Raw genomic sequence first — 15,840 nt, forward strand, 5'->3', positions numbered from 1 at the left:
AATTATACATTCTTTTTTACAGCTGAAAAAAATGTGCTGAAACAGTTGAGAGGGTGGTCATACATTTACATTTATCCAAAATCAGATCTGAGTGTTTTATGACATATTATGCTGCAAAAGTGTCACAGAAGTTGGATACATTCATATTTAAGCACATTTATGCCACTCCTGTATATACATACTACATACACACACTCAGATATGTGTGTATATGTACACAGAGGTGGCATAAATGTACTTATGCAGGAATTACAATCACTAAACAAATCCTGTTGTTTTTACAATTGTACGTGCTAAATTAGGCCATGCTGCTAGTAAAATCAGTTTTATACTTTTACTGTCGAACGGGTGGTAAAGAGAAAGACACATGATTAATCAAAGTTCATCACAATAGCTTTTCTACAAGCTTTGGTAAATACTATTTAGAAGGTACACAATGTTGTAGTACAAATAAACATGAATTAAACAACATGAATTGTAACATAGAAATTTAATACCATTAAATGCAAACTGTCCCACAAGGAATTCTGCGAATGTCTATTGTTCTTTTTCATAAACTGTACTTTTAATAGACTTTTACAGTAAATTTACACAAAATATATTAGATCTACTACAGTTTATAGACCATTAACCAATGAACAGGTCTTTTACAGTTACAATTAACAGCACTTTTCTTCTGAAATCATCTTTTATTTATTTTTTTACAAAAACAAAATGTTTTAAAATGAATGTATATTATACATGAAATGAATGCAAGTATGAAATTATATAAAAAAAATTTTTAAATACATATAAAATATATGCTCTTACAACAATTTACTCAATTTACACATACATGGTGTGAAATTAAGGACTAATACATTACTATTGAATAGTATGAAAAGCTTTTTACAAAAGGACTTGGTTTATAAACACTTGGAAGAGTCACAGAGCCAGTAGCCTTTCTGTGGTGGCCTAATAATGATCATTTTAGTGTATTAGGTAAAAAGTTAATCGTTTTTGCATTCAGAGGCAGTGGGACTAATAAACCTCACACTTTTAAAGCCTAGCTGGCAGGGTAGCAAAAGGTGCACTGAAATAATCAATAATACAGTTGCTTATGTGGGCCCTCTCAGTCAAGAATTCCTCGTCTTTCTCCGCTCAGGTGAACAGCAGCATGTTTGTTTCGCCGGTCCCTCCTCCTCCTCTTGCTCCTCCGTCATGCTGCTTTGCCCCCCATCCCCCTCCTATTGGCTGGCAGCCGTCTAAACAGCTCCAGCTGCAATCACCACCACCGCTGCTGCTGCAACGAGCTGCCGGCTATTTGATCACCCCCATCCCGCACAGCCTCTTCCTTCGCCGGTCTGCAAGCTCACGGACCTCTGCCAACACATCCATTATGACGGGCGTCGCGGCTGCCTCCTTCTTCTCCAACGTTTGCCGGTTTGGCGGTTGCGGGCTGCATTTCGAGTCCCTGGGCGAGCTCATCGTTCACATCGAAGATAACCACATCGGTGAGTGGCGCTCCGGTTTCGGCCTGCCGTCCCGCTAAGCAGCTGCTCTCAAGCGCCGAGAAGGCGCGTCTCTGCGCCGCGCATTTGGCTGGTTTCTATGCAGTGACGCGCTAATTCACTTGTTCGAACTCGCAGCAAATTTAATAGCATTAGCATTGACTCGGTTTATTTAAGAGGTGATAGATAGTCATAAGCAGGTTTCAGCGACGGGTGCACGGGTTCGTGCACGGTTACCAGACGCTGCTCTGTTTAGATCTAGGCCTGTATGTACTTGTGGCAAGCCGTATTAACATGTATTGCTTGAAGAAACTAATACCCAATTTTGTTGTTAGCAGTGTTAGTAGTTTTAGATTAATGAATAAAAGTTTCATTTTCTCTATATTACAGTATAATTTCTAGTTCTCGGCATTATATGTAACGTACTAGTAGTACTTATTCCAATAGAGAATGTTTAGACATTACATAATAGCACATAGTAACTAATATATTTTTCTGTGTTCTAGTACTAATTGAATAGACACTATTACATATTTATTAACACTGTATTCTTATAGAATAGTTGCTAGTAGTAGTGGAAAACATACCAGTAACAAATGGAATACATATGAATATTGAATATTTGAATAAATGGAATATGAACATTTAACCACAGATTCTCATTGAATGCAATGGCAATGTTTTGGCATTTGTTACCAGTAACAGTCACCATATGGATTATTAGAAACAACAAGTCATTATTGGAATACAGAACTATGTAAATATATATAATAAAAAAAAACAAATGAATAAACATACTAGTAACAAAACTGCATTCTAATGAATAGAGCTTAATCATATTATATTTAACGAAAATGAGAGGGATAAACTTACAGTGTATAAAGTGTAAATTATAATATACAGTGTATATTATTTCTTTATACAGTGTATAAAGGTTTGACGCTATCTCACGACCAATTCGTACTAATTCGTGGCCTAGTGGTTAGAGAGTTTGACTCCTAACCCTACGGTTGTGGGTTCGAGTCTTGGGCTGACAATACCACAACTGAGGTGCCCTTGAGCAAGGCACCGAACCCCCAACTGCTCCCCGGGCGCTGCAGCATAAATGGCTGCCCACTGCTCCGGGTGTGTGTTTACAGTGTGTGTGTGCACTTTGGATGGGTTAAATGCAGAGCACAAATTCTGAGTATTGGTCACCATACTTGGCTGTATGTCACGTCACTTTTTATTTTTTTTTAATTTGTATGAATTCATACGACCTCACTCGTCGAACCTCACTCGTACGATTTTGTACGATTTGTCTAAACCCCAGTGATGGGTAGGTTTAAGGGCGGGGCTAGGTGTAGGTCATTCGTACAAATTCATACGAATTGTGCAACTCGTAAAATACGTACGATTTAGCGACCTTGTAAAATATGTACGAATTGCCATGAGATCAGGATGAAAAGTTTATATCACATAATTGTCAAAGGTCACAGCTGGTTATAAAGTAGTTTTTTTTTTCAATGTTTTTTTTTTTTTGTCACCTGAACAATTTGTATATACAGTTCAAGCCATTAAACGGGTTGTACTTCTGTCCCTCACAACCTCATTTTCATTCCTGTCAAAAATTAAACAAGGCGCTATACTGACTAAGGACTAAATGTAAAAATGGCTTGCCATGTCTACCGTAATTAGCGCTCGCTGTAGAGAGCCATTGTTTACACTAGTGTTGTGGATTCAAGCTGTCTGTCAAGTCCACAGGAATGAATCTCTGTTTAGGTGTTTAACAGTTACTTCAAGATTAGCATACCTAACTTACCTTTTCAAATTAACCCCATGTTAGAGAATCACTATATGAAGCCAAATTAACTGTATTCAGCGAAATCTCTTGTTATTTTTCATTTCTTTTTTCCGCAATCATTTATTAAATGCATTTTGGTTTAAGAGGTGTGCACACTGTAAAACGTTGTACACTGTAAAAAATCCATCCCAATAAAATGGAAAACTTTAATTTAAGTGGTGCAAATTTAAAGTTTAGTGATTCATTGCACTTTTCATTCCACCTTGAATTTAATTACTACTAAAGAAAAATGAAGTTTAAACTGAATTGAATTACTGATGAAGAAAAACAACTGAAAACTCAAGACATATTGATAGAACATTATGGTGAAAACATTATTACAGTATACAATTTTTGCTTGTACAGTATTGACCTTACTCTGACTGGTTGTGTGAACTAAATAAAATATTTGTATGCACTGCTGATCTGTAATGGAAATTAATGAATGTTTATAACTGATATGTAGTGCTTTGCTCTGCTGCTCATATCTATTCTGATGGCAGTCCTTCACTCAGATTCTCTTAATAGTGACTGCAGCTTTCACAGTGGAAGGCATCTGTCAGAATGAAACACACCTGCACCCCAGTCTGTGTGTCAGTCACTGTAGCCTCATAAAGATCAGCTAGCCGGATTTCCATCAGGAGTCACAGATCTGACTATTGGGGTTAGGGATTTGACCACAGAGCTCTTGTTTTAATGAGCACAACAATAAAAGACCCCCTAAGCCCTCCACACAGATCATTAATACTACTAATCAATAATAATCCTACTGAGTGTAGACCCCATGCAGTGGCTTGGTTTGGCAGTTTGCCAGCCATGAAGATGATTGTTCAAATTTATAGGGTAAATTAAAGAGTTAGAACTAGTTTGTTCTGCACTATTAGTGTTTTCAATGGGTGATTCATGTTAAAACTTGACAGGGACAACCTATATTTTAGACAACTGGCCTATAGAGCAGGATACAGACTTTGTCTACATCTCCTGAATTACATCCCACGATTGTCTCCAACTCTTCCTCTTTTTCATCGCTTTAGGAAATCATACACATTTGTAACAAATGAAGTATTGGTGATGGCAGGTCATTGTTTAGGCAATAGTTAATGGTAAAATGCTTACAAACCAATTTAAAACAAGGTTCTTTGAAAATAGCTGTACAATGAATGGCCTTGAATGACTTTTGACCTTAAGTGTAATCTCAGAGGCCATGATGCTGTATTTAGTTTAGTCTTAGCAGTAAAAGCTATTTAGACCCATTTTGTATAATATATCAGAACTATATTAGGGTTAGCCATATCATGAAATATTATTATTGTGCATTTATCAGTTATCAGTTATTAATCATTTAGATCATACCTTTCACTAATATGTTTGAGGTAAGCTATTTGAGAGTTAGATGAGAGAACATTTTTGTCATCAAAGTCATTTAAGTGATATTAGGCAAACAGACAGGTTTACTCAATTGAGGTTACACAATTACTTCCATAATATAGTGCGTTATTACATTGTAACAAACAACGTAATTTCAGACGTCATGTTGGTGTTAGGTCAGTTTTTTTATTTTTTTTATTTATCCTTTATTTAACCAGGAGAAGCCCATTGAGATTAAAAATCGTAAGCTGTTAGTGTCTAAGTGATTTAACTAATAACTTCAGCCTGGAAGATGAAAAAAATTGAAAAAAAAAAAAAAAAATTAAAAAAAATAAAAAAAAAAAAAAAAAAAAATAATCGAAACAGTTTGAAAGCCAATTATGCACTTACAATGAAATCTCAATTAAAAACATTGACATGTGAGGGAGGCCAACTCAAAACATCTCATTCTTAACTTAAAAACACTCAAAGGAATCAATTTACTAAGTTTTAAGTTGTTCTGCAGCAAATTCCATGTAAAGGGAGCAGAATAAACAAAGGCCTTTTTACCCAGCTCAGTACTGACATGTGGGACAGAAAACAAGACAACAGCCTGAGAACGGAGAGAGTAATGAGGGTTTCTTTGTTACACTTAATGTTTTCTTGCAGTTAAATTTTGCAATGTTGTCACTTGCTCATCTTATTTAACTTCCATATGATGTTGTTTGTGTATTGTATGCTGATTCTTTCATTTATTTTATTTTTTATATTCAAAGATACTTCATCTGAATGCAAATGGCGTATATGCCATTTCTTCAGTTATCAAATAAACTTATTATTAGATGCCTTATCCTGCTTGTCTTAATTGTTCTTTAGATTAATCAGGTTATATTTGTGGGCTACAGTTTGCATGCAGTCAGCTTTGCGAGTGAATATAAAGTTACATGCACTTATGTAACGCTGCCTCCTTGTGGTAAAATTGTGGGGTTTTTACCACTTGACTCCGTGGACAGACGTTTGCAGACTGTCATAAGCTCTGGGCAAATTTACATTCTGTAATCAAATAGTACCAAGAAAGAGCTGTCATGTTGCCCTGTATTGAAGACTAGATTAGCCTATATATTTTGACATAGGCTAGCTGAATAAAATAAGATGTTCGATTGAGAGATAGGTATCGCAGGTATTCGAACTTAGTCAAAACACAGCTGTGCGTCTTTATATTCGTCAGGATGAATGTGAGAAAGAGATACATGCAAACAACGACTAAAAGGAAAGTTCATTGGATATATCTGTTTATAGTTGCCTAGGCCGAAAGGAATTTTGCATGATGTCATACCCTCCCGGGACAGTCGGTCCTCCGGGTATTCGGACCTGTATTTAGGTAAGTTGTTGTTTAGTGTTGTGGCAGTGGACATTTGTTCAGACATGCCCGTTTCATTTCCTGTCTATTGTATTTGCATGTTGTAGGTAACAAATGACATCATTTTAAACATGTGAAAGCCAAGTTACTCTGTTATTACGGCCTTTGTTTGTTGTAGACTCTTATCGTCTACGTGTTGCGTCACTGTAAATACAACTAAATTAAACTTAGGTGAAATATCTAAAAAGGTTTTAGTAAAACACTGAAAGGGGAAAGTAACAAAACATCAGCCGTAATGGTTTTAATTGTCACCGTTAGCGTAAACACCGCTCCTAAACCAAAGCGAAACAATAACTCAGCGCTGTGTGGATCTCTCTTCAGACATTTTTTGTTCTCTCGCTAACCTAGCATACATCATATGTTGTTGTTTTATTAATTTAACCTTAAAAATAAAACTACAAGGCATTCGGAGTACTAGATGGGCTCCTTGAACGCGTTTCTTTCAGTGACCAGAAGATGTCAGGCTTGTTACACAATATCCTTTTGCTCTAGTCGGGAAGGGAAGTGCTAGATGACTTAAGATGTAAACCAAAAAATATTGACAGGCTTTGTAAATATTCATGTTTTATTCTTTTGAGGCCAAAATTGTCTAGTGTACCCAATAAAACAGTTCTCATTTATAGCTTTGAGGTTTTGTTGATATCGTTAATAAATAATCATGGCATATTCATGATTAATGATCTGTTGCATTTATATTACTCAGTATTGTTACTGTTTTTGATCTGCAGAGTGATATTATGTTGAACATTTAAACAGGCTAGTTCTTCATAATTTTCTGAACGTATGCAATTATTATTATTATTATTGGACTTCTAAGAATAGTTGCAATAATAGTTGATGAAATGTGACAAACTAATTTCAATTTTTTTTAGAAGTTAATTCTGTTTAGCTCTGTTTAGATCATTATGATTTAATTGTGTGTGTGTGTGTGTGTGTGTGTGTGTGTGTGTGTTTATAAGAGAGAGAGTTGCATTAAATGACTCGTCAGGCTTTTTTATGAGGCAATTAGTGAGATCCAGTGGAAAATTCATTATACCAGCTTTCCTAGTCCCACCCAAAAACCCAGTGTGTGTTTGCCTGTATGTGCTGGTGTGCATAATTTGTGCATTTGTGTGTGTGAATGCTTAAGTTTTTGTTTCCCTTTTCGTGTGTGCTCGTCCTTGAGCTTGCGTGTGTTTGTGTGTACATACGGAAGTGTTTGGAGCGATGTATCGTGCTGAGCTCTGAGAAGTGTAATTAGAGCCTCGTTTAGAGTTCTCTCCATCCCCTCCTTCCTGCCTGTCTTCCCCTCCCCCCCTTTCCCTCCATCCGGAGACCTGCTGCTCTCCAGCACATTAAAACACTCCCCTGCTTTTTAATTAGCCGTCTGGAAAACAAACACAGCATTCCTGCATTGCTGCTCCAAGCCAGGCTCCTCTGACTTATGCACAGACTCACACTAACAGGGGCACACACATTACTTTCTGATAGTTTTTGTGCTGTATTCCACCACAGGGTGGCACATTTGCTCTTCTGGTGGTTTCAGAGCCCTCTTAAAAAGTTTCCAATTATTCCAAAATGTTCTTACAGGGATGCATATCTGTCTAGTTTAGATCCACCTGATCCCAAATCAGTGTGTAGGACAGCAGTAAATAGCCCATTGAGGTTTGATAGGCAGAGGATTTAATGATATGGCTGTGAATAAAAGGCATGTTTATGGGAGAAAGTTCTTTAATGTCCTCACAGAGGGCCCAGTATTATTAGCCCTACATAAAGATTTCACAGGGATTTAATACTGGTCATGGCCTATTAAAATGCAATATTACTGCTACTGCTTAGGACAAGTGGTGCTTTCAACTCTACTTCCTGCTGCCATAAGGATGGTTGTTGTTTGTACTGAATTATGACGGTTGTTATTGGAAGTTTATGATTTTGCTAAATGTGAAAATTAACTCTGGGGCGTTCAGTTTAAGAGGCACTGAATGTTAAATGTTCGTGTGTGTGTGTTTCTTTCTGCTTGTGTATTTCCTTGCTGCTTTTCCTGTGGAAAGACCTTATGTGCCTCCATTTTCTAGGTGAAGGGAAATCATAAAATTGGAAAACATTAACTCTGCCCTCCCTTCACTGTTCTGCACCTGGCACACGTAATTATACTTCACCCCTACACACATAATACTAGAATTAAGTTGCTGAGATTTAAAGGAATAATTCTGTCAGCATTTTCTCACCCTCATGTTCTTCAAGACCTGCATGACTTACTTTCTGTCGTGGAACACAAAAGAAGATATTAATAGTAAAGAACTGTTCTTTTTCATATAGTGCATTGAAAGTGAACCAAGACTTTGTGACACTATTGTGCAAAAATCATATGGACTACTTTTTATTATTTTTTATAATGCTTTATATTATTCAGATTTTGAAAACCCTGGGATCCTCATCCTCTTTCATTGTGATGAAAAAGAGTAGCATAAACATTCTTCAGAATGGCTTTTTTAATGTTGCATGAAAGAAAGAAAGTCATAGTTTGAAACTATATGAGGGTGAGTAAACTATGACAACTATTTAATGTCTCTTTATTTTAGCTCTCTAAACTGTGGAATCCTGTTTTCACCACATAATGAAAAATAATAAAAAGGTAATCATGACCTTTTATTAGACAATTTGGAATGTCAGAATTAGATATAAAGAGATGTAATCAAAAAAAAAAAAAAGATTTGTTTTCTTGCAATTTACAGTTTACCTCTTGCAGTTTGCAGTTTTAAGAAGTCAGGAAGAAGTCAGAATTGTGAGATTAGAAGTCACAATTACTTTCTTATTTTTTTATTCCGTGTCAGAAACAGGCATCCATACTAAACTCTTAATTTTCAACAAGCTGAATATAAATTTTTGATGTTTTGCTAGGATCTCATTAATTGTAGATAACTCCAGAAAGGTTCATTTGTGACTCGTATTTGTGTAAAGTTATGGGATTGTATTATAAATATAAACTATAAGAAAAAAAAATGCATAAATGCTGGTGTGCAGGTAAAATAAAAAAAACTCAAGTTTAAAATTATGTTAAACCTAAGCTTGAAAATGCTTTTGATAGTCTACAGATAAGTATTTCCTGTTTGTGGTATTGTATTTGAATCATTTAGTTGAATTAGTTTTCATTTGTTTTTAATTTCACAGTTGCTTTAAAACAAAGTATTTTTAAGCTTGAAAGTGCACACCAGCAGCTAAAATGATTTGGAAACACTAATAAACCACTGAAGACCACCTCAGTGGACCACCTGAGATACACAAAAGTGTTTGTGTGAGGATGTGTGTCCTTTTTATGAGGTGAGGAAGGCCTAATCCATGCAGTGCACTCACCAGAAAGCACTCTGATGAGATTAAGGCAGAAGCAGACACAGGTAGCGCTCTAGACTGGTTTCATTAAAAGTCATCAAGGAAACGTAGCGTTCTCTGTGCTGTTTTTACGACTCATTTGTGTTTTGGGATTCAAGTCATGCTATTACAGATTGTGTGAAATGTGACAGAGTGCCAAAGATTTGTATTCACATGCAAGATCTGGCAAGTTCTACATAGCAATAAGTGAGCTTGTAGACATTTCTCCATGTTCAAGGAGAATAATGGTTAAGCGAACATGGTGGAATGCTTTTAATGGCTTGGAGTAAGACCTCATTTAGGCATATGGGACCTATTATATACACTGCCTGTTATACACAAATATAACTGCACACACGCATGCAATGCGACCCATTTGAATGCAAAAAAAAAAAAACTGCTTTTCTTTTTCTACTTTCTCCACATGGTCATTGAAAATAATCCTGCAGAATGTGCCAGCTTCACACACGCGCACACACACACACACACACACACACACACACACACACACACACACACACACACTTTTCTCTTTGTGAGGTCTTCTGTGCACCATTTATGTTTTAATGAGCTCTAAGCAGCAATTAACATCCTACAATTCACACACACTTTCTCAAGCACATACAGTGTGGTAAACAATGTCTTCCTTAACTAACATTTCAAATGTATATAATTAAGATAAATCCTGATGCTGTCATCAGATGGGACTCTTTGCCACATGAGGGCAGTCTCAGGCCATGATTGAGACTATAACCGGACACACACACACACACACACACACACACACACACACACACACACACACACACACACACACACACACACACACACACACACACACAGTTGGTAGAGGAACGTTTGAAGCATTGCCTAGTGGCTTCAGGCAATGGAAGCTGCCTGCTGTCACAAGTAGAATGGAAAAAGTGTGGTAGTGTGGTGGTGTGGTGGTTGGGTTGGGCCTGCAGGGCATTAGGGGTGCTTGTTTGACAAACGTACAGTAAGCACAAAATAATGTTTCAAGCTGCTGCTTTGTCTGTGAGCACCCATGTAATATAGCAGACACAGCCATTGCTTTGATCTATATGTGCACATATTTATCTTCAGCTTTATCCTGTGTTTTGCAGTCTAATGCAATTGTGTTTTCTCTATTCCTCTCTCAGACACAGATCCCAGAGTTCTGGAGAGGCAGGAGCTGCAGCAGCCCACATATGTTGCTCTGAGCTACATTAATAGGTATGTTGAAATATGTATATACTAATTTGTGTAATAAAAATATGAATAAATGTATTTCAAATCATTCAATGTTTGGGGTCAGTAAGATTTAAAAAAAAAAAGTTAATTTCGTTTAGCAAAGATGCATAAAAATGTGACTGAAGATTTGTAATGCTAAAAAATATTCAAATAAATAATTTTCTTTTGAACTCTCTATTTATCAAATAATCCTGAAAAAAAGTATCATAGTTTCCACAAAATTTAGCAGCATGACTGTTCTTAACACTGATGATAATAAGAAATGTTTCTTGAGCATCATTCAGGATCATGTGACACGAAAGACTGAAGTAATGGCTGCTGAAAATTCAGCTTTGCCATCAAAGGAATAAATGCTAATCTTTGGATTTTTCTATTCATCAAAGAATCCATTTTTTTTTTTTTTAAGCAACTCTTTTAAATATTGCTAATAATAAAAAAACATGTTTCTTGAACAGCAAATCAGCATATTAGAATGATTACATATAAGGATGAATCATATGAGAATGCTTTAAATTGATGATAAAGACATTTATAATGTTACAAAAGATTTCTATTTTAGATAAAAAATAGATAGTTTTTTGAGCAGCAAATCAGAATATTAAAATGATTTCTGAAGGATCATGTGACTGGAGTAACAATGCTAAAAATTCAGCTTTGAAATCACAGGAATAAATTACATTTTAAAATATATTCAAATAGAAAACAGTTATTTGAAATAGTAAAAATATTTCAAAATTGTTCTGTTTTTCTGTACTTTGGATCAAATAAATGCAGGCTTGGTGAGGAGAAGAGACTTCTTTAAAAATCATTAAAAATCTTACTGTTCAAAAACTTTTGACTGGTCGTGTAAACGTTTTAAACTAAAGTGCAATGGGAAATTTCTGTAACAATGGTATACACTTGGGAGGTCAGTACAGAAGGTTGACAATAGTATTTGACACATATTTTAGTTATCCATTTCCAATTGTAGCTTTTTCCGTTTTGTCATTCCAAGAACAATAGTCCTCAGGTGCATCATTACCTGCACATCAATCTATTAACATTGCATTTTGTTTGTTTTTTCTTCAGGTTCATGACTGAAGCAGCACGCAGAGAGCAAGAAACTCAGAAGAAGAAGGTCCAACCTAAAATTGCTATATCAGTCACCGGAGGTGTATCGCGTAACAGTACGGCCACACCTCCTCGGCATAGCAACGGCAGCCTAACTCCACCCGTCACCCCTCCAATCACACCCTCATCCTCCTTCCGCAGCAGCACACCCACAGGTGAATGGAGCTTGTGTGTGTGATACCACACACTTTAGATTTAGATATTTAAAAACTATTATTAGAAATATTTCTAACTCATTAGGTGTGTTTGTAATACTGCTGCGGCTGCTGATTTCTAATGTCTTTTAATTTGTTATGTCTGAAATTTTCAAATTTATTATATTAACCTATAAATTATGGTTTGTTGCATTTGCTATCAGCGAGTTAGTTCCCCTTAAACCTAAAGCCACACTAATTGAATGTGTGTGTGTGTGTGTGTGTGTGCTGAAAAGTTTCAATTGGTTTAAATCCAAGCTTGGGTGATGTCCATTTCCTGTTTGTTTCATACTGTGCTTGTCTTTTAATGAACATTAAAATAACACTGTCATTATGTCAGTGTATGTTATGTGTTAAGAAATATGCAAAGAGTCAGAAACATAAATAACCGACTGCCGGTTAGTTTTAGTTGAATTCAGTTTCTTTCAGAAATATTAAATCTAACCTGAACTGTGGGAAAAAAACACATTATGCTCCTAATGAAGAAACACTGGATAATTGGAGTAAAGGGCACATTTGCTTTCTCAGTTCTCATTAGTTCTTTCATCAGCTAATATATGAAGCAAATAAATGACTAATTAAAGAGTTTAACTTTATTGGTGTGCCTCAGGCAGTGAGTGTGATGAGGAGGAGGTGGAGTATGAAGACTCTGACAGCGACGAGTCCTGGACTACAGAAAGTGCCATCAGCTCAGAGTCCATCCTCAGCTCCATGTGCATGAATGGGGGCGATGAGAAACCCTTCGCATGCCCTGTTCCAGGATGCAAGAAAAGATACAAGGTACTGCACTCACAACTGAAAATATATATTTTTTTTAATATATGAAATAAGTATTTTTGTGGTATAAGTTATTTAATGTTTTTATATATATTTCTTATAATAAAAATTAATAATAGCATATAACTGCAGTATCATCTACAAATAAAATGCAGAAAAACAAAAACTGTGGTGGGTCACATTATAAGTAATATAGATGATTGCTTCCTGTCAAAGTAGGGAAGACCTGCAGGGGATTGTAATAAATGGTTTTTATTTCTAGAAGTGCTTTCGACTTTCCCTCATTCCTGCTTTTACTTCTCTCTTCTCTTTTAGAATGTGAATGGTATTAAGTACCATGCTAAAAACGGGCACAGGACGCAGATCCGTGTGAGAAAGCCCTTCAAGTGTCGCTGTGGGAAAAGCTATAAAACCTCTCAAGGCCTTAGACATCACACCATAAACTTCCACCCACCTCTGTGATACACACACCATCATTTTCAAGTTTACCTAGTCATCCTTTCATTTACATTTCTGGATCATATGTAAACTGGGATCAAATGCTAATTTCATTATTATTATTATTACTTTTTTCACTTTATGTATGTGATTTTATATATATACATGTAGATATACTTGAACATTTGCACATTCCACGTATATCATTTCTTTATTGCTTTTCAAGATATTCTTTATTTTCTTTTTTGTATTTAGGTGACACAGTCACTGATAAATGAAAATGACTGTGCTGAAGATTAGGACACGACATAAACATTTGTTTCTGATTTTAAAGACTATTCAGAGAAAATGGTTTAAAATCAGAAGAGTTAAGAAATTCTAGATAATTTCTTTTTGTTCATCAAACCTACTGAGTGAAAACTACAGAAGGTATGTTGAAACGTGTATATATGAAATTATATAAAGACACATTTATATATATTAGTAGCTAAGTTGTATTATCCAAACATTTTATTTTCCATTATATATTTTGCAGAACATTTATATTATGTTTTATACAAGAACTTTATCTCATCTTTATGGACTTCTTTTGTTAATTACATTTCATATTTTTATTTGCTCTGTAGAGAAGCAGTCTTTTATTGTCTGAATTGGAAGGACATTGATCTCAGGTCACAATACAGCTGCCAACTTTCAGACTAACATACCAGTAAACAGGAAAAACTCACTTCCACTCACGTCGTTCCAGAACATTCCACACAGAATATCAAAACGGCTGACGTTACACAGTGTAAAGTTACCTTTCCAGATTTTTTTGCATGCGGCTGGAATGCAGGCAGCACCTTAGGTGTGAAATTGAATTCTCTGCATGTGGCCTTCTCCAGACGACTGCAAGCGGTCACATGGTTTCTGTCTAGTTGCATTTGAGTTCTGAGCAATATTTGACATAATGATCCCTGAATGAAAACACACTATTGTTGAAGCCAACAATAATCGCATTTAAAATGCGCAACACATCAGCTTAAAGAAAGACAAAGACGGGCAGATTTCTTCAGCCCTGTTCCCCTGCTGTTATACCAGCAGTGCAGAAGTGCCAAGTTATTCTTACCCAACAGAAAAAAAACAAAACATGGATGATCTGCCAAACACACAACGGGTCACATCTGGCTATCCGTTTGGTGCCTGTTAGCGGAGGAGCCTTAAAGAGGACCTAAACTTCTCTTTGTGTACTCAGCCTTGCAGTATTTTTTGTCAGTTTTAGCTCGTACATTCTTGATTTCGGTTGTTGCTGTTGTTTTTTTTTTTTTACACGTTTGGGACTGTCCTCGTGGTTGTGTTTGTGTAAACGTATTTGTTAGCCCTCTGCTTGCCTTGTATTGTAGGCTACGGCTTGCTAGCATGACACGACCGCTTAGCTGCTCTGCTGTCTCTTGGCTTGTAGTCTTACTGTTACAATCTTTGTTGTCAAAAGTATTATATCATTACTTTATATTGTTCCTGCTAGTATTACAGTTCGATAGTGCCAGATGCATAGCTACGCCTGATTATATTTTCTCAACTTTAATTCTTGAACGATTTTTGCATCGGTCCTGTTGTCGGCCAAATAAAGCATACCACGGTTTACAAAAAATGTCTTTAGCAACTGCTAAGAGCTTAAACCTTTGGTGCAAAGAAGGACCAAGTAAGCTTTCATATCCACTAGTCTGTTTTTCTTGGTTAGGGTCGGTCAAATGAAACAACATGGACCAAAAATGGCACTGCCAAATCTCCGGATATGAAGCTTGGAAAAATAAGGTGCTGTTCACGGTACAATGATGGTATCAGATTGTGTTTCCATGGTTCTTTGTGAAATGTACACCATGGTATTTATATGGCATTTTGTGGTACATGTCCAAAAACATGGTAACACGTGGTACTTTTTTGTTAGCGGTGCCAAGATGGGACACAGAAATTCAATATGGACGAATTGTTCCATATTTTCCATATATTTGGACCAGGTTCTGTATTTAAACACTAATATCTTGCCATGATTTCTTGAGAAAAAAAGAGGCTTGAGGTTGAATGAATAGGTAGTTACTGTAATTTCGATGCCAAAAACTGGAGCTAGGGAATGAAGTATTGGATGCCTATTTGTGAGTGACTCATTGTAGATGACTCACTGTCCTGTTATTTTCCAATTCATCCGGTGTCATGTTTGTTTGTATGTGTGTGTATTTTTGGACGCTGTACCAGTAACCACATTTGTACCTCTCTTTGGCTACAGAGTCATTTGGTCTCAGCATTGACACGCAAACTAGAACCTGTTAAACATGATTTTATTGGATAAGATCCATGTGATTCCTCACACCTACAATGTAGTAATGTGACTGAGATGCATTTATTTTGGAGGGAGTTTGCTATACTATATAGTGAATGTATCGTATTGCAAGTCTTTTGTAAAGTGCTTTTGAAATTATATTTTCGTACTGTATGTTTTTGTGGAAAATGTTTTGTGGAACCGAGGCAATTTGTATGTGAGATGACGTATCGTGTGTGTGTTTGTGTGAGTGAATGAGAGACTCTTTTGAGACGTCTTTATCCTCAAGCTGCAATGTAAACTTTAGGACAATGGTACAAAAATAAAGAAAAGCAAACAAGCGTGTT

The 15,840-nt window shown here is 36.2% G+C and overlaps 1 protein-coding gene across 2 annotated transcripts; it reads left to right on the forward strand.

Annotated features, from left to right (window-relative positions):
* Window positions 1–1,149: 1,149 nt before the first annotated feature.
* On the forward strand, window positions 1,150–15,833 carry LOC109087927 (juxtaposed with another zinc finger protein 1-like). Of its 2 annotated transcripts, XR_006157401.1 has the most exons (6): window positions 1,150–1,493; window positions 10,588–10,660; window positions 11,747–11,943; window positions 12,593–12,762; window positions 13,075–13,626; window positions 13,824–15,833. XR_006157401.1 is itself a non-coding variant. In XM_042745975.1 (5 exons), the coding sequence occupies exons 1-5, from the start codon at window positions 1,157–1,159 to the stop codon at window positions 13,219–13,221; spliced, it is 924 nt and encodes a 307-aa protein (XP_042601909.1). In that variant the 5' UTR covers window positions 1,150–1,156; the 3' UTR covers window positions 13,222–15,833. The 2 variants fall into 2 exon arrangements, 1 of the variants encoding a protein (XP_042601909.1); XM_042745975.1 differs by having other exon boundaries at window positions 13,075–15,833.
* Window positions 15,834–15,840: the final 7 nt, after the last annotated feature.

The sequence above is a fragment of the Cyprinus carpio genome, chromosome B19 (genome assembly GCF_018340385.1).
Source record: "Cyprinus carpio isolate SPL01 chromosome B19, ASM1834038v1, whole genome shotgun sequence".
Taxonomy (NCBI): Eukaryota; Metazoa; Chordata; class Actinopteri; order Cypriniformes; family Cyprinidae; genus Cyprinus; species Cyprinus carpio.